A 26,254-nucleotide genomic window follows, 5' to 3' on the forward strand; every position below is an offset into this window, starting at 1 on the left:
CCTGTCAACCCGGCGGCCAGGTCAACCCGGCGGCCCTGGGCGGGGAACGGAGGGGTCCGTGCCCATGGGTGCGGGGCGGTCTGGTAATGATGCCTTAAGGGTTAAAAGACCCCCAGATGTAAGCGGCTTGTATGCGTAAGACTTAGGCCTTATTGTCTAGTTTGCTAATGCTTTGCTAAAGTCGGTAGTTAGTAAATTTAGAACTTTGTTCAAGGATGGGAAGAATCGGGAGGGGATGAAGCAAAAAGATAATAACGGTTTGTCAAGGTTGCTTGACTAGAAGGAATGAGAACTAACTGACGCAGGAAGATTTGTGGCTCCTTACGAAGGACAGTTTTTGATAAGAACCAGGAGTTTACCTTACGAACTGGTTTACACCGACCCTGCAGTTTGGGCAAGAGCCAAGGAGCAACTGAGTCTGCGCAAGAACAAGGGGTTCCTGGCGGTGACGAAGAGGAGCCATCAGCCTTCATCCCCACGACGACCACCACAAGGAGGCACTGAGCAAGCGCAGTGGGGAGGGGCTCATGGAAATGACCTCCTGAAGCTAATTTTAATACAAAGTGGGGACAGGTTATGCGTATGCGTAGACATATTGGGAAACTTCATGCATGTAACACTTTGCTGCATGTAAACGGGACAAGCTGCCGCTTGAAGGTATGCACGTTAGGTGGAGCGATCCCCCGTGCATCCGGCGCCGTGAATAAAGAATGCCTGCCTTCTAACACTACATTGGTGTTACGAGGTTCGATCCTCCCGATTTCGGTGACAGTGTGAGCGGCTCCCTGAGCTAAGGCGGGGGTCCGGGCAGGGGGAGAGGCGGGAAAGCCCGCGCCAGAGCCCTCCGCCATGAGGTGAGGCGGGCCCACGAAGCGAGCGGGGTGAGTCCTGGCTGACACCGAGATGGGCCGCTCGTCCCGACAGAGGGGTGCACGATATTGCTCACCGCGGCGACTGAGAATATCACAAAGAATCGGGCAATTGCATCTTTAGAAAGAGTTTCGTTTACAGCCTGTGTGCTGATGGGAGCACCCTGGGTGTTGCTGGCACATCTTGCAGCTTGCAGCATCAACCCGGTTAACGTGGGCTCAGGAAGAATTGTATTAAATCGGTGAAATTTGACAGCGATGTCAGGTTAAAAATAGTTCTTTGGAAGTGTTGGACCCCTTTGAAGAGAAACATTTTAAAGTCATAACCAATATTCCATGATAGGATTTTTCTAAATAAAAGCTAAGGCTTTGAACCATTAAACCGTCTATTTGAGAAAAAAAGATTGGACAGAAGCGTAAACTGAGAAATGGGAACAGATTTTTCTTTTTAAAAATTGCAAGCAATACCTCAAACTCGGCAATCTTAAACCACTGGGCTATGTAGTATGAATGTGCTAATTAATCAATTACTACCCAACGATGTACCCTGTTTATTTACTGTAATGTACTACATGTGTGTAGAACCAGTAATTATTAATCATAGTAACAAATTTGACTCAAGTTCACCTTCCTATAATTAATAGAGCATATAGTTAGCTTTAATATATTTCTTTATTAGCGGCAACAATGACTGAGGATAGAAAAGAAGTTGGAATATGATACTGTGGCCTACTGTGGTGAAGGGCTGAACTGATGTGTTACGCCTTAACAGTGATATTCTGCTCCTGTGTTTCATGGTCAGAAGTAAGTTTATATTGCCTGTAAAATGAACACACCACAGTTACTTTGATTTATAAAAGTATTTCAAGATATTTTGCTGTTAACTTTGGGTTGCTCTTCTTGTTAAAAGCGCAAGAAGGAGGGAAAAGCCCTTCAGCCTCTAGCAGCATAACCTCACAGTGGCTAAGAGAACGTAGATGCACCTCTACTCACACAACGTGCTACAAATGGACTGAGGCAGCACCTGCATTTACAAACGCATAGCAAAGCATCACATACTTCAAAAGCGTGCAAGAATGGTGGCCAAACATCCTAAAGACAAGGCTGGAAGCATTCTTCCAAGTGTCTTCAGTTGTTAGTATTTGGTTGCGCTCTTCAGGTCTCATTGGCTTCTGGTATAGTCTGATCATTTTGACATCAAAACAGTCTCCTGAAACGCACGCACACGTCTGTGATGAAGCTAACAACCAGTCTAACCATTCTTCAGTCGAGATGGTATATTAAATTACATTCATGAGCATTGTCAACGATTGTAGTACCTCATCTTTAGTGCCCGATTGCTGTAACAAAATCTGTAGTCTGAAATGAAATGCAGAGGATCCATATACCATACGAGGGAGTACCTCAGGTCTGTGATAGGTGACTTGTTAAATGGGAAGTGATGGTAGATAATCGCTGTGAAAGGTTGAGGACTGGATTAGTTTTAAAATTCCAGGGATTCGTTACCTTACCCTAGATGGAAGCTGGTAAATTCTCCTGAACTATCCGTTTGAGTGAGGTATCGGAAATATTTCAGGAAATGGGTCAGGCGAATGCTTTATTTCAGAAGACATCTGGAAGTGGTTGTGCTGATGAACCGCTTTTTTTCCTCTCTGCTCAGGGTTGTCACTCTAAATGTGGAAATTTGGGCTGAATGCCCTTTTTCTGCAGGGCTTTAAACCCAACTATTTAAAGAGGGAGACCCAGTTTCCAGTATGAGCTCCAGATAATGTTCTCTCTGGAGAATGACCTGAAATGGGTAGCACATGTGCTACAGACAGTATGTCAGCTCCTGCAAAAACAAGATACATGAAGTGCTGTCAGCTGAACGCACATCTTCATTTGTGGCTCTAGCCCATCAGGAGCAGGAAACCTTTATTTTAATTGTCTGCATCTTCTGCAGTTGATGCCAAACCTCACTGCCCCTCATCTCCTTCCACAAGCATTCCGCCAGACCTTGCAGCTGGGGAACCAGCTTGGGCTTTTGCTGTCGTTAGCTGCAGACTTCTTTGGCAATTTCTGATGAGCAGCCACACCTGGGCCACCTTTTATCTTTTGATTCCCACTTGTTCTGTTTTCTTCCCAGTCTAGATCATGTTCTGAATAGTGCTAAAATTCAAGCTACAGTTCGAGGACTCCATTATGACTTTATTTCTGACTTTTTTTTTTTTTAAGATTATAATTTCATTTTATATCTGCCGCATTACTAAAAAAATACATTTTTGGCACCAGCAGCATGGGAGTTGAATGTGAGAGACTGTAAAGAGGTTTCAATCCTTCCATCAGCTCAACGCTCAGAAGTGTTAATAGTAATTAAAAACTTTTTTCCCCTCAAAATACATTTCACACTTTGCACATGCTGAGAAATCTCTCTCACCATGGGAACTTTCACATCGCTCGTTCCCTGCAAAAACAGGTACAGTTTTCTTTTGTCAGAATAGAACAAAGACATGAGGAAGTGCAGGTTTCATTTACTCCTAGGACACTGCAGTCTATTAAGTGCCAGTGAACTAATGAGCCTCTCAGACCTTATGTTGTTCTGGCTTGGATCAAGGCTTAATTTCCCTTAACCCTTAAGAAACTAGCTGCCTCCTGGGTTGATACCACCATGCTCACCTATGCCTCCTTTTCCCCCAGGATATTGCTTCTGCTGGCCAACCCAGGACATTATATAGTTTATTGGTATTGTTTTATAGATGTTTTATATCATTTTGGTATGAAGTTAGGTGAGAAGTCTACAAAGAGCTTCCTAGCAGTGAAACAGGAGAGAGCGCATTATAGATGCTGTGAGGAGAAAGTCAGAACAGCATCCTGTTCTGCAGCCCCTCAGGTAGAACAGAGGACAAATAGATCTCATCTTGTTGGAAGAACTATAAACAATTATACTGTGCTTTTTGGAATATTATTTCTTGGCAAGCGAGAGATCATTGTGGTACCTACCACAGCCAAAAATACCTCTGTTACTTTCATTTCTAACCATAAAGACTTTCAGAAAGTTCATTCACTGGCTAAATTTCATGTTAGAAAAACCTCTGGTATATCCAAAACCAAGACCGTATTGAGATTACGTGTAAGAAAGGAACAAAACCAACCAAACAAGAATTAACCAAAAATATTCTTTTAGACCTTTATTTGAAACAGTGATCAGCGTTTATGCAAACATCCTCATCTGCAGTGAATTACTTCTGCGACCAAAATAGAAGAGAAAAAGGCTAACGCAAAGATAATGTATAGAAGCTCATGGATCAAAGACTCTGGCATCAGAAAAAACACTGATCTGCTGCGACTGCTTGGTCACGTTCATTATTCATCTTAAAAACTGGTTTTTGCCTGAGCTTTTTGGGAAGTAATCTCGAAGATACTTGCCACGCTTGGGACAACAGTATCTGTGCAATGGAGAAGATGCACGCTTCTGTAGTAAAATTTAGAATGTGTCGTCTGTTGGGATGTTAGAGATTTGATGGATAAAGAGAATTTTACAAATGTAACTGTTGGCCTTTAACATAACAGCGCCCAGCAATTGTGACAAAAAAAGTCAGCAATATCTGAAGTACAGAATCTATCTGATGGCCGGATAGATCCGCAAAAGTCACAGCGTGCTGGGAATCAGAGTACAATTCTAACGGTCCTCTTAGAATCTATTGTTGAACTAGTGCTCTTACTATTATTTGTGATAATTTGAAAGTGAACGTAAAACAACTGCTGCAAAAATCCATAGATAACAAAAGAGCAGAATGATAACAATATGGACAGTCAGTTCTGAAGAGGAATCTGGGTTGCTGGGCTTATTGATGAGGTGGCATTTAAGTGTATTTATAGGCAGCGCACTGGACCTGCTTTCCTGTTGGAAGCCTGTGTTTTAGAGGACAACAGGTTTGAAAGGGAATTTAGGGTCCCAGGACTCTCTTCAACAGAGTATGATCTAGTGACAAAGACAGCGCGATCCCTCTGCACATACCCAGGGGCACAGACCACGGAAGAAAGTGGCATTTTCATTGCATAGCGTCACAAGGAGGATTCACTGGAACGCCTTAAGAGGTTTGGGTACGCCACTTCTGCAGGGATGTCAGCAAACTGAGTCTGACTTGGGAGTTTTGACTTAAGGACCAGAAGGGTTCATCCCACAGAGAGGGGCCCTTTTAGGGTAAACAGTTCTTTGGTTTCTGAGGCAAAGACCTAACGAGATCCAATCCCTGGAAGTTGAAGGCAAACGAATGCAGACTGTGCTTAAGGCACTGGCTTTAACAGTAAGGATAATTAGCCCGTGGGAGAATTTGCTAGGGATGCAGTGGATTGTTTATGGTTATGAACCTCTCTTTATGACGATGTCGTAGGGACAGCTCTAAGTTGTAGGCTTGACGGAGGAATCACTTGGTAAAAGTCTAAGCTCTGTGCTCCGCAGGTCGCAGTAGATTCTGCTGCCTTAGAGGCAACGGTTCTATGAATAAGATTCTAAAAACAGTGTACTTCAGGAACGACAATGTGAACATCAGGGGCATTTGTTACCATCCTCCGCTTTTCAACAGTTTACTTTTGTGAAAAAAGGGGTAATTCTAAACACCGCACTCAGGAATCGTGGAAATGTACTGTCTCAGTTAATAGTACTTCACATGCCGATGCAGAAGGAAAACCAAACCTGTTCTTACAGATGAGAAAGCGTTTCCAGAAGCATAAAGAATAAGGCACTTAAACATTTTCCGTTAACTATTCTTTCAGAGCATCTGCTTTCGAAGGTTGCTCTCCTTCCAATTCCAGTTTGTTTTCTGCTGTAATTCCTAGAATTGCTTCAATATCTTGAATTGCCATCTGTAACAGATTCAAGGAATACAAGTTATTTAATGGGCATTATAATGAAATCTAGCAGCCAAAACGCACAGCTGGTAGTACTTGCCTTGAAAAGGTAACCAGTGTTACACAGGATATGACGCACCAATTAAATTGATTACTTTGGGGACAGTTGGGGGAATTATTAGTAAATATGTACAAATCTCGGGTAAATAAAACACACAATTCATTGCAATTTGTACTTCTAATTAACTAACAGGTGTTCTATTTCACATGTGTAAATCATTGTTAACTCACTATGAAGGAGAGTTCCCTTTTATACTTTTCTTCAGTGGTTGCTTTTCACCCCCTCATATTGAAAAAAGGGGGTTTCTTTGTTTTGTTTATTCTGTAACATGTTGAAATTTAATTATATCTTCTCTAAAACTGTCATTTCACACTCTGCTTGTCAGAGGAAAATATTGTCGGAGTTAACGCTGGAAGGAATCTGACATAAATTACGTTATGTGATTTAAGATACAAATTGTAACACAGTGCTCCCCTTCGCCTTTCTACAGAAAGGATCTCAGAAACTTTATAAAAAGTTAAAGGTGATACAGTTTAGCAAATGAACTCCCTCCGGAAATTCCGCTATTCTCCGGAATCAAAAAGCGCCATTGTCATGAGTGTTCGTTTCGGGGCACGGGGCAGGATTCATTATTGCTTTCCTGTCTCCTTTTGCCAGCAAGGTCGTTGCAAAAGAGCTTCCGCGTAAAGGTGGGCGCTCCTGGGGGAACATTCCCGGTGTAACGAGCCCCCGCGCTTTGTCCTGCCTCCCCCCGCACCACCCCTGAGCATCCTCTGGCACCCAGGGATGGGCGCTGCGGGCAGATTCAAAGAGCAGAGAAAATTGGGAACAAAATTGACTGGTGACATTGATGGTGGGGTGAAAGAGGTGAACTAATGGATTAAGTACTCGGTGGCTGCCTGCTTAAAAGAAATCAGTGTTAATAATCTAAGGAGCTATTATAAACTGAGAAGTTTGTTTCTCATTTAAGATTCCTACCTTGATGGTGTCCCTTTCAAACAAAAAGGACAATTGTGGCAGAATTGTCTGAGGCAGTGCCAATAGCTCCTTCGCTTCTTAGAACAGACAACCAGAAGCCTTACATTACAAATAATTTCACGCTAAAGTATGTCTCTCTTCAAAGAAAAAGTTTCAAACTTAAATTTAACTAACAGGTTCATTGGGAGACTTACTATATTGACCTAGACACTGTAAAATACATACCGCTAACAATAAAAAAGGAATGGTTTAGCACTTGTTTATGATACAGCATGAGGTATTTTCAGCCCTTGTACAGAAATTAACCAGGATCGTTAGTTAATTAACACCTCACCTTAAAATTGGTCTCGCCTTGCATATTAGGTGCTGATATTTCTTGATGGATGATGAAGAGATTGCGAGCAAAGGTCATGAGGACCCCCTGGAGATCCTCTCCGATTGTTCTGTTAATGATATCCAAACAAATGAGTTTACCAATGATTCCCTTCACATGCTTAAAAACAATCGCCCTCTCATTTGTGCCTGTCTGGTGATGGAATTTAATGAGTATTTTCAATCTCACAAGGTGGCAATCTTCAGGGAGATATGAAAGATGAGGCTCCATTTTAACTTGTCAACAGAAAGGATTTGTGCAATAAATAATTTTTATTAATCAACTTAGCAGAAGTAAGCGGTAAGGTTTCGGCTACTCCAAGTAAAAGGCTACCGTGGAGTTAGGACTGAGACAGCAGAACGCTTTAAACACCGAGGTTAGTTCGGGAGAGCTGTTGCTCCTGCCTGCAATTTGTGCAAGACATCTGAAGGAAAAATTTCAGCAGTATCAGCATTTCTGAGACTCCTGTAGCTTTTGAGGCTTTGGTTCCTCAGTGGTACATACGGACTCCTCTCAATACATGCGATCCTATGGAACAGGATATTGTGCCGAGGAAGCATGTACCTCGTTTACTGACTGGAACTGCCGACAGAGCTGCAGTGTAGTGAAATGGGTGATAATTCACATAGACATTTCAGGTATTTCAGTGATTTTATAAGCTCAAACTGTTATATTCTTGCAAATATTTCCAAATTAAGATAATGAAACTGCATTGAAAATCTGATGGAAGAAAAATCTGGGATCAGACTGTATGGCGAATGTATTTGAGAGTATTCTGGTAATATATTAATACCTGCCAATTCAAGCTGATGGTGCAAGAGCTGCTGTTATGTTTCTTACCAGGGGAGCAACTGCTGATGTGTTGTTCCAAACGAGTAAGCAAGAACGTAGGCAGGATGCAGCACCTCTAACCTAAGGACTCCATTTTCCAAGGTACGTGGCTACCAAAGCGAGGGACAAGCCAATCCGGCAGTTCCCTGACTCTGAGAAGGACAGGTCCTTCTCCCCTCTTCAGTTCTCCCCATCCATCTCCCACAACTCTCCCGCTCACTATATACCCCTCTATGCGCTGATTCGATCTTAGCCTCACGGAAAACCAATCCAATAAAAAAAAAGCTTTCTGCTGAGTTATTGAGCTGAATCAGCTCCTGGGGAGGTGAAAAAGTACCAGAGACCATGCAAAAGGAGGGTGAGGAGGGAGGAGGACGCCACAGCTGGGGTCAGGGAGGGAAAGACCTCACCTTTCCGCACCGGTGGGCTGCTAGGAGAATTTAGTGGCTTATGGAACACTCTCAGATGCCTAAGTCACTTTTTAAATGGCTCCTGTAGATACCGTGCAAGTTCTCGTTTAGGGATTTTCTTTCAAATTTACCTTACAGCTCAGTCACGGAAGCTGCCTACGTTGTGGCTGGAGGTGACTCCAGCATCCTATAGGAATATCTAAGCTTTAAACGAATCTGACTCGCTGGTATACTACCAACAGCCGCATCCACAAGGAGCTCGGTACAGGCTGGAAGAATCACAGCCCTAGAAACAATCTTTAGGATTCGTTTAGCCCATTCCCTGCACTAGGGCAGGATCAATGCTACTTGCATCATCCTGGCAGAGGTTTGTCTATCTGTTACTAAACACTGTCAACGACAACCGCACCGAACAATCTAATTAGTTCTTCCCTTACTATCAGAAATTTTTCTTACGCTCAACATGAATCTTCCTTGCTGCAAGTTAAGTTCATTTCTTCTTGTCCTACTACCAAAGACGGGGAAATCAGGTTTTTCCTTCCCGCAGAGACTTTTTATGTGCTTGAAGACTGTTAGCAGATGTCAGTTCTGCCTCCTCCCCCCACCCCCTTTAGTCTTGCCTTGTACCCTATGCTTTCTCACACTCTAAATGTTTTCATTGCCTCCTCCTGAGTAGAACAGAAGGATTACTTCCAATGTCTCCCCGGTTATATTGTTCACCTTTTTCCGTAAGAGCATGGCATCGTGACTTGCAGGCAGTTTGTAAGCCACTAACTCACGGATCCTTTCTGCAAAGCTAGTTCCTCCTACTCCTTACTGCTATCTAAGCGTAATTTCTTGCACCTGGTTCCAACTGAATGTAATTCTATTTTTCATATTCTTTCTTCAATTTGTAGAGATCATTTTGAATTCTGTTCCTGCCCTCCAAAATGCTTGCAGTCATATCCAGCACTTGAGGAAGCTGTTTTCTTATCCAGGTCATTAATGAAATAGCTCCAGCATCAAAGGAATACGGAACAGACTGAGAACACACCATTTCAGCCCCTCGCTCGTTATTTCCTATTTCGGCAGTAAACTTCACGTAAATTCTCTCCGAGGAGAGGTTTTCAATCAGTGTACAGTAGATTTGTGCAGATTATGCTTTCTTAGACCGCTTAGGAGAGAGGTTCATATGCCTAAAGAATTACTAAACTCTCAGATGTGCTGCTGCCTGACTGCCATCGATCACTTTGTGAAGAACAATATAAAAAGGCATTAAACTTCAGCCTTCTTTGCATCCTGTATGGTTAGCTTTTTAATAACGCCGCCTGTAAAAGTAAGCCTGCGCTAATCCGTGGGCTCTCACAGCCAGATTGCTATTGACAGCGAATCCAGCTCTCGCAAAGCTAATTGCAGTAGGTCTTTAGTCTGCAATGCAGTCAGGCTTTGATCTAAGCAGGTTCCTGTACTTTTCTTTTTTTATTACCAAATGCTTTTATTACCAAAAGCTTCCCTAAAACTTTCCAAAAAGCCACTCTTGCTTTTTTTGAACAGTAGAGCGAACTGGAGCGCATGGTGTTCAGGCTGTCGTTGCCTGCGTGCCCTCTGTTGGGGCCCAAGCCAGCACACGCGGTGGTGTCGCACTCGTCAGACCAAGTGTTCCTGACTTTATCAGACTGTGGAACCGGCGGCATATACTTACATCATTCCCAATCTGTGTCGCTTCTGATCGTCATACAAGATAAAAATTGTTCCTTGTTTTTCCTGTTAAATAAAAAGACAAAGTTGCTTTAATTATTCCTAAAATAGCAATAATTATAATAAATGCATTAAACACGGGGAGTAAGTACATAACCATAAGTAAGGAAGGCCAGTTTTGGATTGTGTGTAATGGATTATTGCTCGGTGTAAATAGATTATTGCTCTAATTTATTGTAGAGAATACAATACACTGACTTCATAATAAATAGAGTAAATATGACAGAGTTTATTCAATAGCGATATTTTTGTTCCAAAGTAGGAAGGGATGGCCATAAGTATCAAAAATTACCTCCTTACCCAGTTGTTTTTATCAAGAGACAGGTTAACCCCTAAAAAGCCTTACACACACTTGAAAGGCACTGAAAATATGTTTAGGTTTTCTTGTTCTCAAAGTTTATACTTCACCTTAGACACACACAGGACGTGAACTTCATTAACCTTCCCCTCTTGGTCATCACGGCCTGACACTGGTGACAGTTTGGTCGGGAGCGAACTCACGGTTTGATTTTTAGGTGTGCTGAGCACCCGTTACTGCCTGCCGCTGGGAGAGGTCTCAGAATGGGTGCTGTCCCCAGGGTGGGGCTATACTGAGAAAACAGGTAAACCGCTGCATTTCCCAGGGAAGCCCTGTGCCCTAGGATCAGAAATCTCTGCTGTTCTGTCTTGTGTAACATCTTCTGAAGTCTTTTACATTTCATTCTTTCACAGTTTTGTTCACGAGCCTTCAGCGCTTCCTCTCCTAGCAAAGACTGCATTGTCATTTCTTCAATCCTCTTTCTGTTCCCCATCTCACCCGGCCTCTCGGCCTCTGAAGGTGAATCTTCTTGTGCAGGTACAGAGGTGTGCGAAAAGGCCCAGTGCTCTCTCACGCAAACACCGAGCTAGCACCGTCCTGAACCCAAGCACAGCTCCTGGCTGACGGCCGTAATCCCTTTTGCCCGCAGAGCCGTGCGAAGAAACCCGCCGGGACTGCGTTCTCCCCGCAGTCTCCGAGAGACCCCGCCTGACTCCCCACTGTGTAACACCAACGCTGTAGTGCTCTTCATCCTGCCCTGCTTCCGATCTCAAGCCAAATCAGGTAAGATATCTCCGTACTGCAGTTCTTCAAGACTTACACCCCAGCTACAGGTAAGTGTTACAATATCAGGCTAATTTTTACAGGAACTACTGATGACCTTTATGCAATTCAGAGTTCATTAATTAGCATCATGAAAACAATTTAAAATAAAATCAATTCTGATGTATACCAGCTCCTCTTCAGCAAAGCTACAGAGCAGCACCTTGCTGTGTTTTCAACAGAACCCCTAAACGTTATATTATGCTGAAGAGAATGCTTAAACTTTACATTGCGCTAAGTGGTTTCACCAGATTAGGAATTACGCACAAAAATTATGCAGAGTGACTAGCATGCTTTCTAATCTTTCCCGTTCATACCTGGAGGTCAAATCCAACACCACGAGCCTTACACGTCTGGAGGAGAACGTTATAGTAGATTACTGAAAGGCTGGAGTGCCTCAGCTGACTGCTTGCTACTGCGCACCGGTTGCTTATTGGAGGCAGCTAGAGAAAACAACACCGGATTCTTTATTTTCATACCAGTTTATATCAGAAACCAAAAATTTACTGTTTAAACAGCTTTTTCCTCAGTAAACCCATCCAAGCGTGCAGTAGGACTCCACTTGGAGGAATTCCTGTTCATCAGCGCGTCTGTCGCACGTAGGCATTTCCATGCAGCAAAACTAGATCCTCGCCTCACGCTGCATGTAAAACCTTACATTATAGGCCGGGTCTATGGAATCACTCTTTACGAACCACATTTTGATTTTTTTCACACTTCGCTGGTAACTGAGCCCTGTGAAATCATTCTGAGTGGATCCTCCGAATCTGTCCTGCCCTGTGGTAACATACGTCATTCCAGGAGTCAGCTCTTCTCGATAGCAGAAATTCCAGAGCGGATAATCAATAGGTTTTGAAATCAGGTTTCTCCAAGACTGAGCATTCCGCTACAGCATTGGTGTGCATAATTTCTCCAGCAAGTCTTTGAGGAGGCGGCCCAGTGAGGCCAAGGAGCCATACAGCTGATACCAGTGGAGTTCATACTACAAATTAAAACCAGTACTGCATTTGAGTTTAAACTCTTCCCAATGCTTAGGACAAAAGAACAGAGATGTTGCATTGAGTAGAACGGAATAGAGACGTTCTCATAAACCAAGGCTTTCCTGTGACGTTGCGTTTAGTACCGGACTGTTCGTTCAGAGTGGGGATACTGCACGTTGAAGCATGTAATTCACAGTATTTTTTTCTAAAATGATATTTGTTTTGACATTGACTCATTTAAGTTGACATAGTTGAAATCCTTATATAATACATCTCTGCCTGAAAATTAATCATGTTTATAATATTCTGAGAATTAATAACACCCATTGCTCAAGTCATTAACTTAAAAAAGGAGCTTCCAAAATCTGTTCTCTGCAGTAGGGGACCACAAATAAATGAATGCTTGATAAAATAATCCAAGTAGCAGTTTAACAAGCGTAAACTTGAATGTGGCTGCAATAACACAGAACTATTGTTTAAGGGTTGGCATCAGGTTGATGAGGTGCTTATTTCAGCTACAAAGCATGCATACACATGCATAATGAACTGCAGCATGAATTATTAATGTGTTGCTTATTTAGCCTCATCTGTCTAGAAGATAATGTATCCTAACTATAATGAGTGATTGGTTTTGTACATAATTACAGTAGCAGCAGTATCTAGGAAATTTGTTCTTTCAAAGAAGGATTTCTAAAAATAAAATCATCACACAAACTCGGTTGCTGCTCCGTTTTATCAAAATCAAACCTACCAGGATGGAGAATATATAATAAATTAAAAGGGACAGAATCATTATTAACATCATAATTTTACACAAAGTGTTTTACTTAATCATTCATTACAGATCATGGGCTGTAAAAGCATTTGTCTCTTGGTTTCTTTTTCTAAAGTTATTTTTCTGAGAGAGTGCATTTTCGTAGTTAACTCTTAAGGAGATAAAACCCTCAGAAATACAGGAAAAAAAGAAAAATAAAGGATTATAGTGACGATTTATGTTAATCCTGACAGAATTTTAATTAAAAAAAAAAAAGTTGCTACTTGATTACTCTTCATTTCTAAAACTTGTTCTACTGGGACTAATCATATCTAATTCACTTCTCTCCAACTAAAAGTGGTTGCTTGACAAGAACAATAGATCAAGAGCTCATTAACCTATAAATTATAGCTCCGTGACGATTTTGGAATGGTGCTACATTCCTCCTCTATGTATCAAAAAAAAGGGAGTTGTGAATCTTCTGTCAAAACGTGTAAAACGGCTTCTGGTTTGTACCTGCATGTGTATATAGAGGTGTACTTACGCATACGCTTCTTATGCGCTGGCTTTTCTAAAGGCCTTCCTTCCCCTTTTTAGAGAGACAGTCTCAAGGTTCAGAGCCGTACTAAATCCTGCACCAAGACTGATCTAATTTAACAAACCAGCGTAATAAGGCACGTAACCACGCCTCTGTGGCAGTGTAAGGATTCCCAAGCAATACGCAAATACCGTCTTATTTAAAACCACGTCCCCGGGAGGCACTGTTACGGACACAACCCTGAGAGTTTTCAGAGAGATTAAAGGTGAGATCCAGAAGAAGCAAGTGCTGCAGCCTTCCTCATCTCGGCACCTAAACCCGCAGCCCCGAGCCCCTCGGCCGCGTGTGAGCCCAGCAGACGGGAATCCGCAGCGCGTGATCCCGAGCGTGGCTGGATTTGACCTGGCCGTAGGGAACGGAACAGTTCGAGTGGGGAGTCTTCAGGGCTCAGCTGTCTTTGTTGCAAACGGGTGCTTCTCCCCCTTGGGCTTTGTAACTCTGGTCCAGAGAGAGCAGAAGCAGGAGGGAGAACAACGGCACCTTCCTGCTTAGGGAACTCACCTCAGTTAGGGGGCCATGAGGTTTTCTTCCCGTTCAAATGTCTGTGTCCTGAATTAATATTGAATATTTAATGCTGACTATTTAGTACCAAACAGTTAGATGGATGCAGAACTGAAGGAAGCTTCTGAGAACCAACATTTGGGTTTAACTCAAGGGCAAGCTGGGAGGGATTTATGTGTGCAGATCCTTTTGCAGATGTAGCCCTGGCTGCTTTACCCTCAGTTTTGTGCATGAAAGCCCAAAGCTGGGGTAGAACATCAGCACTCTAACTTCTGATCCAAATGAAGGCTCAGATTTCTGCCTGACTGCTTCTGAGTTACTCCTATAGTCAGGGCAGTGCTTTCGCCTCCTTCCCTTTTCTTGCAACATATAAATGACCGCATTTTTTTACACCTTGAAAACTACCTGAAATATTTTGAAATTAGTTGCTACCAGAAATCAATATTGCTGAGTACAAAGGGTGAATAATCAGGTACCCATAAACATCCAGAACCTCTCCTTTAATTCCTAACGTGATGGTATCCCCTCTACTTCATCAACCTTGTAAAATCTAGAAGTAGCAGTTTAAAATCTGAAAGGAGCAGATTCAGCTCCTCCAGAACAGTGCTCTAGGACAGACTTTTCAGTAGTTTACAATAATAATTTTCTTTATAAACAAATCACTGCTTACAGTTTTGGGCTCCTCGTGCTGAATACGTTGGCTTTTCATTTTGTTTGAACCAAGAGATACTTCAAAGCAGCTGGAGCGGCAATCCAGATTTCCATCTGTCACATACACCATGAGCTGAGTCAAGGCCAGCTGGTCACTATAGCAAAGGTCAAGGTCTGTTGCCCACACCTAAAACACAAACAGGTGCATTAAAATTAAAAAAAAAAAAGAACAAGAAGGGTGAAACTCAGCAATGGCGTGCAGGAACATCTATGCCTTTATTTTCACGCACGTTGGCACACGTGCTTACGGTTTCCTTGGGCTGCTGCATCGTTGGCAGCGATAAACGACTTCCAAATGGGAACAATCAGAATTCTTGCGTAACTTCAGGAGTAACTTTTCACAGAAACCCGAAAGGCTAAGGGCAAAGAGGTGACCTGTACTACCAAGATTTTAGCAACAACAGGAAAAAAGTAGATAGATGAGCTCAACAGCTGTAAAGCCTGTATCACATTAAATAGGTAATTACCCAAATACTAAATATCACATCTGGATTTTTCAGCTGAAGAGTAATTAAGGTCAAATAAAGCCAACCTTGAGTTACAAATAGGTATTCTGAGATAGAAAAAGGGAAGTTCCAGAAGTTAAACTGAGTAAAAGGAGTAGGGAGGTGTGGAATCCATGCATAAGAACACGTATCGGTCATCGCAGGGGTTGAGCAAAGCCTATCCCCACTGCAATACCCGGCCTCATCGAACAGCGGATACTTTGGCACATGGAAAACCATGTGACCTGTGGGATGGTTCTGCTCACGCTGCTGGTCTGTGCTGCTCATTCAGATTTATACTCACATAACTACACGAGAAATCAGCCCGCAAGGTTGTAGGGCTGCCAGCAGAACGTGTCCTGCAGGCAGGCGAAGGGAAGCCCACCCCACCCACATGCAAGACACGCTCGCAGGCAACGGCGAAAACCTCGCATAAACCTCAAGAAGATCTCAAAGCACTGAAGCACATACAAGTCTGACAGGATTTGTGAGGCCAGCCCATGCCCATTGCTTCTGCAAGTCTCCTCCGCCCCCAATAACCCAAGTGTGGTTTTACCCGTGAGATTTTCCCATTTAAAAAATGCTTGTGCCTGCTACGCCAATGAGAAATGTTAACACACGCAAATATCTGCCCTACAGTGGACCCCTTTAAAACAAATCTAGCAGTGAATGACTTGAATAAGCCTTTGAATGGTAAATGGCATCATTATAAGGATATTAAGAGGTCAGGCAGTCAAGGCCTCTTGGTAAACTGGAGTTAATTTCTGAATCATATGCACATAGTAATGCCCTTTTTATAATGGCGAATAAATCACATCAGTAACAGTTGTTAATATCTAACTGCCAAGTATCTGTTGCTGTATTAAATATCCTATTTGTCAACTTAAATATTTCCTGCTGCATGGTATAAAATGCAAATCGGATGCTAATGCCTGGCTTTACTTAGTAATAGGGGAATATTCCCCAATTATAATGCTTAATTTTCTTCAATAATTTATTCTTTATCATTACTTCTGCAAGACAGGAAGGAACTTTCATATCGATTTATACTTTTCCAGTACGCGCTAACCTTTTCAATGAGCTGTATAGTAATTATAAACTATACACGCTGTAGAAGCATTACATTCATTTCCAAGGATCTTACCAACAAATTGGTAACAGCCAATGCGTCTTGAACCTTGTTTGGGTTGGATTTTAGATTCTCAGTTAAAGCTTTGCCCCCAGGAAGAGATGGCAGGGCTGCACGAGGGCACCAAGGGCTGTGGAAGATCTTGGATATCCAAGGACTGTCCGCTAGCTCAGGCAAAGCAAACTGCTTGCTCTTAATCCAGCCCCTGACATTACACCCGCATTGCTCGAACCTCAAAGCCTATGCCAGGACTCACTCAAAGCTTTGTTGGTGCACAAACAGAGGGGCAGGAGGCGAGTTTGGCTGAAGGGGGATCATAAAATGGCTGAGATAGAAAAAACACAGAAGTTCGGTGAAGACATCACTGTGGCCGTAGTGAGTCTGGGTTAAGTACAAAGGCTGTGTTCTGGCAATGCGTAGAGAACGAGCGTTTAACGGCAGATAAAAGCATTAAAAAATACAGCCCGGCAAACATCAACAGCCATTAGCACAAGACAAATTCATTACATCCTGGTAGAGATTCAGACAAACGGTACTAAGCATGGGATAGCACACACGTTTTGCAAGAGTTACTCAACAAATCCCATGTTGTCGGTAACTAAAATGAACGTACATGCAAGTGATGTTGTTTTAATTTCAGATGTAGAGAAGAGACCTGTTAATTACTCGTGCAATCCATTTCACATAATCTGAACAAAAACCCCAGCCTGCCAACCTGGTGCGCTCCCCATTGCTGCTCAGGGAAGGCACAGCAGCACTCCGGGATCCCTGTGCCAGGGGACGGCTCCAGCCTCATCGCTGCCCAAGGAAGGGCCTGGAACGTGGGGAAGAGGAGAAAAAGCTTTTAGCAGGGCAAGTCTCATGCTGCAAATCATGAGACTGACCAAAGGCTAGTTTAAGGAGTTGCTGTGATGAACTAGTTGTTTCGGACATGGCTTCACCATCTTGGAGCGACCACCCTCGTACCATCACCTACAAAAGTAAGGGCTCAGATCAACAGGGTGGCCCCGTCAAAGGAAGGCGTCTGTCCCCTCCCCTCCCTGTTAGTCTTTAACATTGTACAGAAGGACAGCTCTAAACACCTACTTAAGCTGCAGCCACGGTTCCATTCTATATAAGTAAAGTCATCGTATTTTTTGCTTTTTTTAGATACAGGGTGTAGATCTCCACAAGCACGAGGGGGAGGAAGGCAAACGTGGCTGGGAGCCACCTGTCCACCTCCTTTCATTCTGGGCCTGAGCCTGAGGCTGCACCCCCCCTCCTGCAGGTTAAAGCAGCCAAATGGTCATTAATGTGTGCCAGCTGGGATCACCCCCAAGGATTCTGCTCCTGGCTCAGGATTGTCAGAGAATACTCTCTTGTGGCCATGTCCCTTTCTGCCCTGGATGTGTCCCAGAACATCCCTAATGCGGGGAGAAAGGAAAAAGGGTCCAATGGCATAAGATTCCAGCTTTATCCTAGCAGGGGATTCCCTTTTGCCATGGAAATCCAGAAGGGCCATTTAAATCCCCTTTGTACTGCTACAGAAATGGGAAAGACACGGGCCCCCAGCAACGTGTCTAACTTTATTTTCAGGGATAATTTTTTTCCCATTTTATCTGTTCAAATGCAGGCCAGATTATCGGTGACTTCAATGGAACAATTGCTAAGTCCCATTTCAGTTCCTGAAGGTCACAAGTGCTCTTTGCAAAATTAGAGCAGTTGGGCAATAGGCAACATTTTTGGCAGTTTTGAGCAAGGATGGAAGTTTGGCAGGCCCAAGTCTGGTGGGCAGAGCCCTGTGGAGACAACGGCTATGCGGCGGCTTACGGCACTCTTACTCTGGAAGCAGGCAGTGGACGGCTGCGTGCTGGCTCCATCAGTCTGGCACCTTTCACCAATAACGTATCGACACATATTCCCAAATGGAAAAAGGGGTAGCTCGTTATGTCATACTAAGCACGTATTGCCCATGTTAAAGTTAGCAGGCGTCCCTTGAGCGTAATGACCTAAAATTAATTGTAATAAACAAAGAAAAGAGCGCCAGAATCCTTTATATCTGTGTCTAAAGATTCTAATTCAGTGGACTCCATAGTTGATGACTCGTAGTTCATTTTCTGTGAAGACATCACCAGGCTCATGCTAAGATTCCCTCTCCTTTGAAAGAGCTCTGTGGCACGCAGAGCACAGCTCAATGAGTACGGCTGCCATCAGCCACAGGTACGGAGAAGAACATGAACTGAGCAAAACATTTAATGTTAGAGCAAGAGGAGCCCTGCATCGTGTACGGGACCAATTGGGGGGATATAATTTAGGCATACCTATTGCTCTCTCTTCTGCTTCTTTTCCCAGAGTAAAACACCAGAGCGCAGGAAGCTCTTGGCTCGGCTGCTCCTTCCAGTTCTGCAGTCCCGACACCGCTGGCCAGCCTTAAGGAAGCATCACGCAGCGTGCGAGCAGAGGGGTAGGCACAGAAAAGAGGGTATGGCGGAGAAGGCGGCACCAGTCACCCCAAATGGAGACACAACTCTTCAACTGAAAGAACAGCCTCTGCGAAGGGCGACAGACTTTGGCAGCAGAGCTGATTCTGCAGATGGCTCCTCCAGCAGCTCAGAGCACCATGCGAGGAGGACGGGGGGCCATTTATAGGACCTCCAGCACCACTCCCACCGTCGCTGGGACTGGATTGAAGGCTTCGCCCACATATCCCTTGGTTCCCTGCATACTGTGCAGCATTAGATTCCATATGACAACCAAATGGGCACTCATCGTTCTTGACATTACCACTTGTAACTAGAAGGAGCTCGGGAAGGCTCCTACTGTTAACACCTCTGAAAACTCCACAGAGCTCCGAGCACAGGCAGAACGAGCCCAACATCAGACCTACTTATGAGTTTGAGCTGTTCTCTTGGCTGGCGAGAAAGTTCATTTAGGTTCAGCTCTCCAGTAACATCTATTGGATTGCAACAGGTTTTCCTGTGAAATAATGTTAAATGGGTGTCAAAAGCCTCTAGAATGTCTTGAAGATCTGAGCTGTGGTGTTTTGAGAGGTTTATTTATTATTATTTTTTAAAACTTACTCTATGAACGTATTTCCATAGTCTATAAAGCAATGCCTGTGGAGGTCAGGCAGTTAATAACCAGATGAATTATCATCTCCTCCAGTAAATCAGCTGCTGGAAGGCAGCCTGTGCGAAGGTCAAGTTTAAGTAAAGATAAAGAATGATACAATCATACAGATTAACAAATATTATTACTTGAGTCCCTCCTCATTTTCTGAGGATATACGACAAGGGCACGTGTGCAGTCGTAGGTATTTACGATCATAGCTATCACATCCCAATAGGATTGCGTGGGAAATTAGCATAGCAGAAGGAGCTTTAGCTTGATATTTGGGGACTTTCAGGACACTTAGGTGTTCAGAAATTAAACTGGAAGAGAGATGACTTGTGAAGTCTAGAATTGATAATTAATTTTCAAACAACAAATGACAATTCAAAGATAATCAGATCTGTGTTTTTACTATGACTTATGTTTTTTTAAAAAAATAAGAAGTAGAGGCAGTAGTTAAAATGTATATGGTCTTATGAGTGGTTTTAGACTAAGCTCAGCAAGGCACAGATTAGGACTTTCCAGAATCCCACCACTAGAGAAAAAAAATAGTTAGAAATACACCTCACAAGACTTACTGGCTGTTTTGTCCAAGGAAACGCGATGAAGTCTGGAATTGCTCCCTCGCATGCAGGCTGCCAAGCGCTGCCAGGAGACGCTTTCCCTCAGCACGCACAGCTTCAGCGCCCGCGCTTCGTGGTAAAGACATCTCGAGTGAATGAAGTCACAATTGTAGTGTAATTCTTTACAACTGCCATAAAAATGCTTGAGCTTTCAAAGGTAAACTTGGGAAGGCAACATAAATTCTTAAAGAGTTACTAAATTACAGCTTTGCTTTCTCCAGTTTAACTGTTTTATCTGCATCTAGTATTGATGTCTGCGTTACTGTGAACCTGCTAATTTTAAAGAAGTGGTTGAATGAGACTGTAAAAATGTCAATGAGTAAAATATTAATGCAAGTTGGGCTTTGAAGAGAGAGCGTCTTTTATGCCTTTTAAAATTCGCAATAGAATTGATTATTTCAGCAGCAACTGCAGACAGGATCTTATCCGGCTGCCACCTCGTGGCTGCTGCTGGGATGGTCTGGTGCCGGCCCAAAAACTTAAATTTTAGGACCTTAGATGTTTGAAATAACAGGTAGAAAACGCTACATTCTGTCTGGAGAAATCTTAAGGTGCATGTGTGAATACAGAAGGATGCATCCCACCGAAAGCATCCCTCAAAGCGTCAACTGAACTGTAACACCGGAGCCAAACGATGGGCGTCAAGGACATCTGTACTCTGCTCTCCCCAGCCCCAGCACTGCCTGCATGGCCAACGCTGGTGGGCAGCCCCAAAGCCATCCTCCACAGGGTCTTTTTAACCCACTGGACTGGAACGGAGGAAGAATACCCACCTAAACCTTCCCAGCTCTGCAATCCTCCTTTTGGTATGTTCTGCCTCATCATTTCCTCTGCGCCCAAGCTGAACTTAATCCAGTGCTCTCTCACTATTGCTGCAAGAGGTACGGGGCTGCGTAAGGTATCAGACCGACGGAAGAGGTGACTTACGGCCCCCACTTCTCCAAATTATCGACCCACAGATCTATGGATGTAAGTAAGTTTATGCATTCAAGCAGTCCCACTCAATTAAATGGACTTATTTAGGTGCAACCCCTTGACAAGTTGGGAGCTGGGCAGCATTTGGTCAATGCTGTGCAAGACTTCACTTTGAAGGGTCAAGGCCTTGCTCCTGCAGATCAGTCTTGGAAAACAGAGCGGGAATCGGAAGCACTTCAGTCCAAATCATGCGCCTACTTTTTCTCCTCCACTTTTTCCCCCCGGAGAGTGAAAACAGCGTACCTCCATCTCCCTTTCCCTCGGGAGCAAATCACAGATGCTTATAGCCAAGACAGAAATAGAGTCCAGAGGCAAACAGAGAATTGTGTCCAGTCCCCAGCTTTCTCTGCCTGTCAGATCCCTGCCAGCCAATGCATAACCCCACGGGCACCTTCACCATGCTCAGCCTCGCGCCGTGCTCCAGGGCGGGCAGCACAGAGCACGATGCAGTCAGTGGCAGGCTCTGCCTGGCCACCTTCCTCAGCTAACCCAGCACTGCCACTCCAGTCTTAGCCTCAGTTATACACAAAATAAACAACAACATGCAAGAAATGAAGTACAACATGTAGTAGACCACAGGACAGACAGGTGTGAAGACTATCGGACAGGAGTTCGATCCTCCTGCAGGCACTACCCTCAGTGCTGTTGGTTGCAAACCGCAACCTCCTCCAGTTCAATCATAACTTAAGGAAGAGCTACGTGTAGATGGAGGACGAGACAATCTGTAGATGTCTCTGAATTACTGGCTGTATGGCGAAGCAAACAGGCCAGCTAGGGCTGCACGCACAGGGACAGACTGCAAAGCTGCCCTGTGAGGACGAGGGAAAGGGAGCTGGGAGAGACTTGGGTACCAAGTAGAAGCACGTGGAAACCCTGGTGGAAATATGAGGCAGTGTTATCTTACATCTGAAAGGTTACAGCATCACCCAGTGCCTCCGGCCCGAGGACAGCATCCCTCCTTGTCACCTTTTGGTCAGCGTAGACCGCAAGAACTGCAAGAGAATACAGATACCGCAGTGCCTGTGACAAGCACAAAGCTCTACAGGGACCCAAACAGAGATTACTTTCTCAATTCTACATTTGCTCTGGCTTCCCATTGACTTGTGCATTCAATTTATGCGCATTTTTCCTTTCCCATCACGTGGTCTCTTTGCTATGAGTGCTCCAAAGGAGCACAGCAACGCGACAAAAGCATGTCAAAGGAAAATACTCGCTAACAGTAGCAATCTCTAAAAATATAAGCGATACCCCATTGGTCATATCAAAATTAATTTTGTGCTTATGACATATAGATTTTTAAAGGCTTTTGGATGAAGAGCCTGAAGCTCAAAGTGCATCCATTTCTTTCCTCTGCTCCCAAGTCCCCTCTGCATGAGCGCACAGGGGAGGTGCACGTGAGGACGTGGATTGCGGCGCACGGCTGCTCAGTCCGCAAAGGCAGAAAGACATTTCCACTTATTTGGCCCTTCACATCTCTTAAAGAGTTGTATTTATGTAGCATGTAACTTTACGAACGTTTCAGGGATTTTTAAGTATTTAAATGCTCAGACTGTATTGGTAGCAGATGTTCAATGATATATTTAATTTTTAGTGTTACTGAAAATATCATGTATCGGTTGATATTTTCTGTAAAATATAACTTTGAAAGGATGCCTAAGTGTCCTGTACTTCCAGGAAATGTATCTGAGCCTTTCAGCTACTGCATTAAAGTGGGCACTTCTGAAATTAGTGAGCAAATGTTCCGAGAGTCTAATAGGATTTCTTGTTTGCCAAAAAAATAGTGCTTTCAGGAGCACAATCTTTTGTGTAATCTCTCTCTCACAAGACAGATGGCATCATTAATTGCTTCTACATCTAGTTAAATTTAAAAACCTGTGCTTAAATAATGTTAAAGTTGTGTTACATGCTGACAAACATAGGAAATACTGAGGTAGAATCAATTGGAAACAAGGGAAAAAACCCAAGACAGAACAGACAGGAATAATAAGAGACCACGAGAAACACCCACTGGTTTAATACGTCCTTGTTCATGCCAGGAAGTGTCACAGCCTTAATAATCTAGGATGCGTTTCTGCGTTTCGGTGAACTCCTGGCTGGAGTGAAGCAACTGGCAAAACTCCCATTGACTTCAGCAGGTGAGAATGTCATCCCTTAATCTTTTTAAAGCAACGTTACATGGAAGTTGTCCAATATGGCTTATCCGCGGTTCTAATTACAACGCCTGTGTAAATACATTTTGGGAGTCACATGTAACTGCGATCGGTATTTCAAAGCTAACGTTATTCCAATTCTTCGGTTTACCACAGTCACCCTACAGTGGTATCAGTTACCAAAAGCCTGATTTTAAGCCTTCTCTGAGCTTAAAATGTTATATAATTATCGTAGCACTGCCAAAGAGCCAGCTTTTGCCGATGGATACCATATGCTAACTCTTTGGTTTAAACACAAGCCCCGTGTTTAAAGCCTTTCGTCGCACCGTACAAGCCGTGATTTTCAGACGCCCAGGAGAAACAGACGCCCAGATGGATGGGGGTGCATACGGGCACACCGTCTTCTGAAAGCCCAGCGGTACTACACAGCCTCTCCGTTAAACACAGGCATGTTCCCTTTCACAGTTAAACACTTAAACAGTGAGGGTCCTAACTGAAGGCTGTAGAAGAGAGCAATGCCAAAAGAGCAAAAAACCCAAGGAGATGCATTAGAAACACAAGAAATAATGGAGACTCGATACTCAGATCTTGAATTAGCATCTGTAGCCATATGCTAGTTTTGATTTTCTATAGTTGTACCCGGTAAGCTCAACAACACTGCTCATGACTAACAATAAGGATTTTATGTTCTTTAAAAATTATCTCATTTTCTTTAGTCTCCAAACACAAGGCCACTACCAGAACACTGATTTTCTTCACCCAGATTTTACGTTTTTTATTTTGTTTTATTTTAGTCCAGCATTTTGCTTTAGGTTTGTATACCTGTCATAATATTCAATGCTATTGGCCAATATCGACCACATTTGGAAGAAGGTAAAATTGTCAAATATATGAAACTCCCATGAGATTCCTCAAATAAGTGGATAGAGAAGACGACACCTTAAGCTAGCGACTCTACAACAGGAAAGGCTGCAGGGCGAGTTCAGCTGGAGAACATGTGGGAACTTAATTTCAAATCTATGGGGCGCCTGGCTTCACTGCTTTTAAGCTCATGAAAGTGTTTTTACTTTTAAACAGAATTCAGTATTCAATAATGCCCTTCCTTTGGTTTTTACAGCGTCTGACTGGTGAAAGAATTTAGTAGATTACGTTGTGACAAAGAAATCTGACCTTACAAATAGAACAAATGCCAGATTCCTCTAGCATGGATAAATATTTTGTTAAAAACGATGATCAAGGCCGATCATCAACATTCGTGCCAGGGTCTCTAGCATGGAAATGTGCAGGATAAATATTTTGTTAAAAACATTGATCAAGGCCGATCATCAACATTCGTGCCAGGGATTCAATTGCTTCTTTAAATCCATTTTCTTACCGATTTGTTCCTCGGCACTGAAAGCAGCGTGTGTTAGGGTAATATCCTCCATCGCTTACAAGATCTGAAAGCTCAGCTGTGCATTGCAAGGGACGGTGGCCACCCCTCCTCTGCTTCCCTGCCATCCATCGCAGGCAACAGCAGATTCGGGAGTCACCACCCTTCTGCTCTCTGGATTTATTATATTACTTTTTATGTTGACAAAAGTTCTGATACAGCTGACTCTGAGGTTTTGCTGACAGGCTTGTAAACCCTGGCAGGGAGGATTAGGGTCACTTGCGTGGTTCTGATTTTACTTTTTGAAAAGAGCCCATTACTCACCTACACGTGACTCTCCTGGGCAGGGTTCCACATAAAGTGTTTATTTAGTCCCTTCCTTTCTGCTCAGTTTTGCCTAAGTCACACAGTGCTCCAGCACTCCAAAACTCCATAGGCTTCCTAGCAGCATTTTCTTTCCTAGGTAATTCAAGGTGTTAACCTTGGAATATTGCTCTTTAAAATGCTGTGTTCTTCAGTCTAGACTCCCCAAAAGGCCACCCATCTCTTCCCACGTTAGTGCAACCTGTACCTGCCATTAACGTGCCCACACTACGGCGTTTTCAGGACTGGAAGAAGTATGATACACTGTTGGAGACTACTGTAAAACTGAATTTCACAGTGAGTCACACAGTACCTGGATTTGCTGATCTTCTGCTAAAGTATTCTGAAATACTCTAAGGCAAACAAACTATTAACGGCCTACCCATTTGCGCCGCAGCAGGAAGTGGTGCCTGGCCTCAGGCTGTAGGACGGGAGCTGGGACAGTGTCTTGCACCGCTCTGCTCTCCATACCGGGCATGCAGGAAGCCTCAGAGCTTCCCTAGACCCAAGGGGCTCTGGTAAAACACACTCGGGAGCCTGTGCAGCCCACATGGAAGACTCATTAGGACAAGGATCTACAGAGGGAATTCCACAGGAACGTTTCTGCTAGAGATAAACAGCTTAAGCTATTGCAAGAGCACATATTAAGAAGTTGCTGCCCCTCAGTGCAGCTGATGTAGATGCACGGCATTCGTTGCTCTCAGGCCCCTGCACCTGGAAAGCCATGTGGGTTCTGCTCAATCCTTGGGACAATACCTTTAATCATACGCACTGTCATGTGACACACGTTGACCTCAGTCTGTATTTTGATAGTGGGGGATAATTTTGTATCCAGTGCGAGATCACATCTGCCTGTCCGCCAGTAAATTCTTCTCTCAGACCAAGAGCCAAATGCAGAGCAGAAGTGGTCTGAACGAGCGTATTTTCCTTTTCGGTCGCAAGGAACTGGTATCCCAGTCAGCTGTTCTGTACCAGCTAAGCGACAGCAAGTCCTGACCCAGGGCCGTAGCTTCTGGGGACACAGTAACTGGCCTGCTTTCCATTACCCCCCTCTACTTAAATCAGCCATTACGATGTAAAGCAAATTGTTCCTCACTACCATGCTTTTTGCTATAAGAAATTATCAATATCCCCTCTTCCTTAGGTTCATCCTCAACCCTCAGATCAGTGTTCTTACAGACCCTGGTTTACTCAAAAGAGTGCAATAATCCCCCTAATTATTTTTCTAGAGCAAAATAGAAGAGATTCAGAACATTTTAAAACTGAAATAATCTAATCATTTTAGCCATAAGACCATCGTCTGTAATTACCAGC

General features: G+C 43.6%; 1 protein-coding gene across 9 annotated transcripts in view; it reads right to left on the reverse strand.

The window, feature by feature from the left end:
* Positions 1-4,063: 4,063 nt before the first annotated feature.
* Positions 4,064-26,254, reverse strand: part of IQCH (IQ motif containing H) — a 73,128-nt gene continuing 50,937 nt past the window's right edge. For 6 of the 9 annotated variants that reach the window (XM_035893216.1, XM_035893215.1, XM_035893219.1 and 3 more), the window contains 5 exons: positions 14,713-14,880; positions 11,527-11,652; positions 10,034-10,095; positions 7,073-7,181; positions 4,064-5,714 (listed from right to left, as the gene is read on the reverse strand). In XM_035893216.1, the coding sequence (XP_035749109.1) occupies positions 5,613-5,714; positions 7,073-7,181; positions 10,034-10,095; positions 11,527-11,652; positions 14,713-14,880 (567 nt within the window). In that variant the 3' untranslated portion in view covers positions 4,064-5,612. Of the gene's footprint in view, positions 5,715-7,072; positions 7,182-10,033; positions 10,096-10,497; positions 10,727-11,526; positions 11,653-11,933; positions 12,192-14,712; positions 14,881-18,685; positions 19,323-20,035; positions 20,167-26,254 lie in introns of those variants that run through there. The other 3 variants (XR_004841850.1, XM_035893220.1, XM_035893218.1) reach the window with 3 other exon arrangements.

The sequence above is a fragment of the Egretta garzetta genome, unplaced genomic scaffold, assembly GCF_000687185.1.
Source record: "Egretta garzetta isolate BGI_Z169 unplaced genomic scaffold, ASM68718v1 scaffold634, whole genome shotgun sequence".
In the NCBI taxonomy this organism is placed as follows: Eukaryota; Metazoa; Chordata; class Aves; order Pelecaniformes; family Ardeidae; genus Egretta; species Egretta garzetta.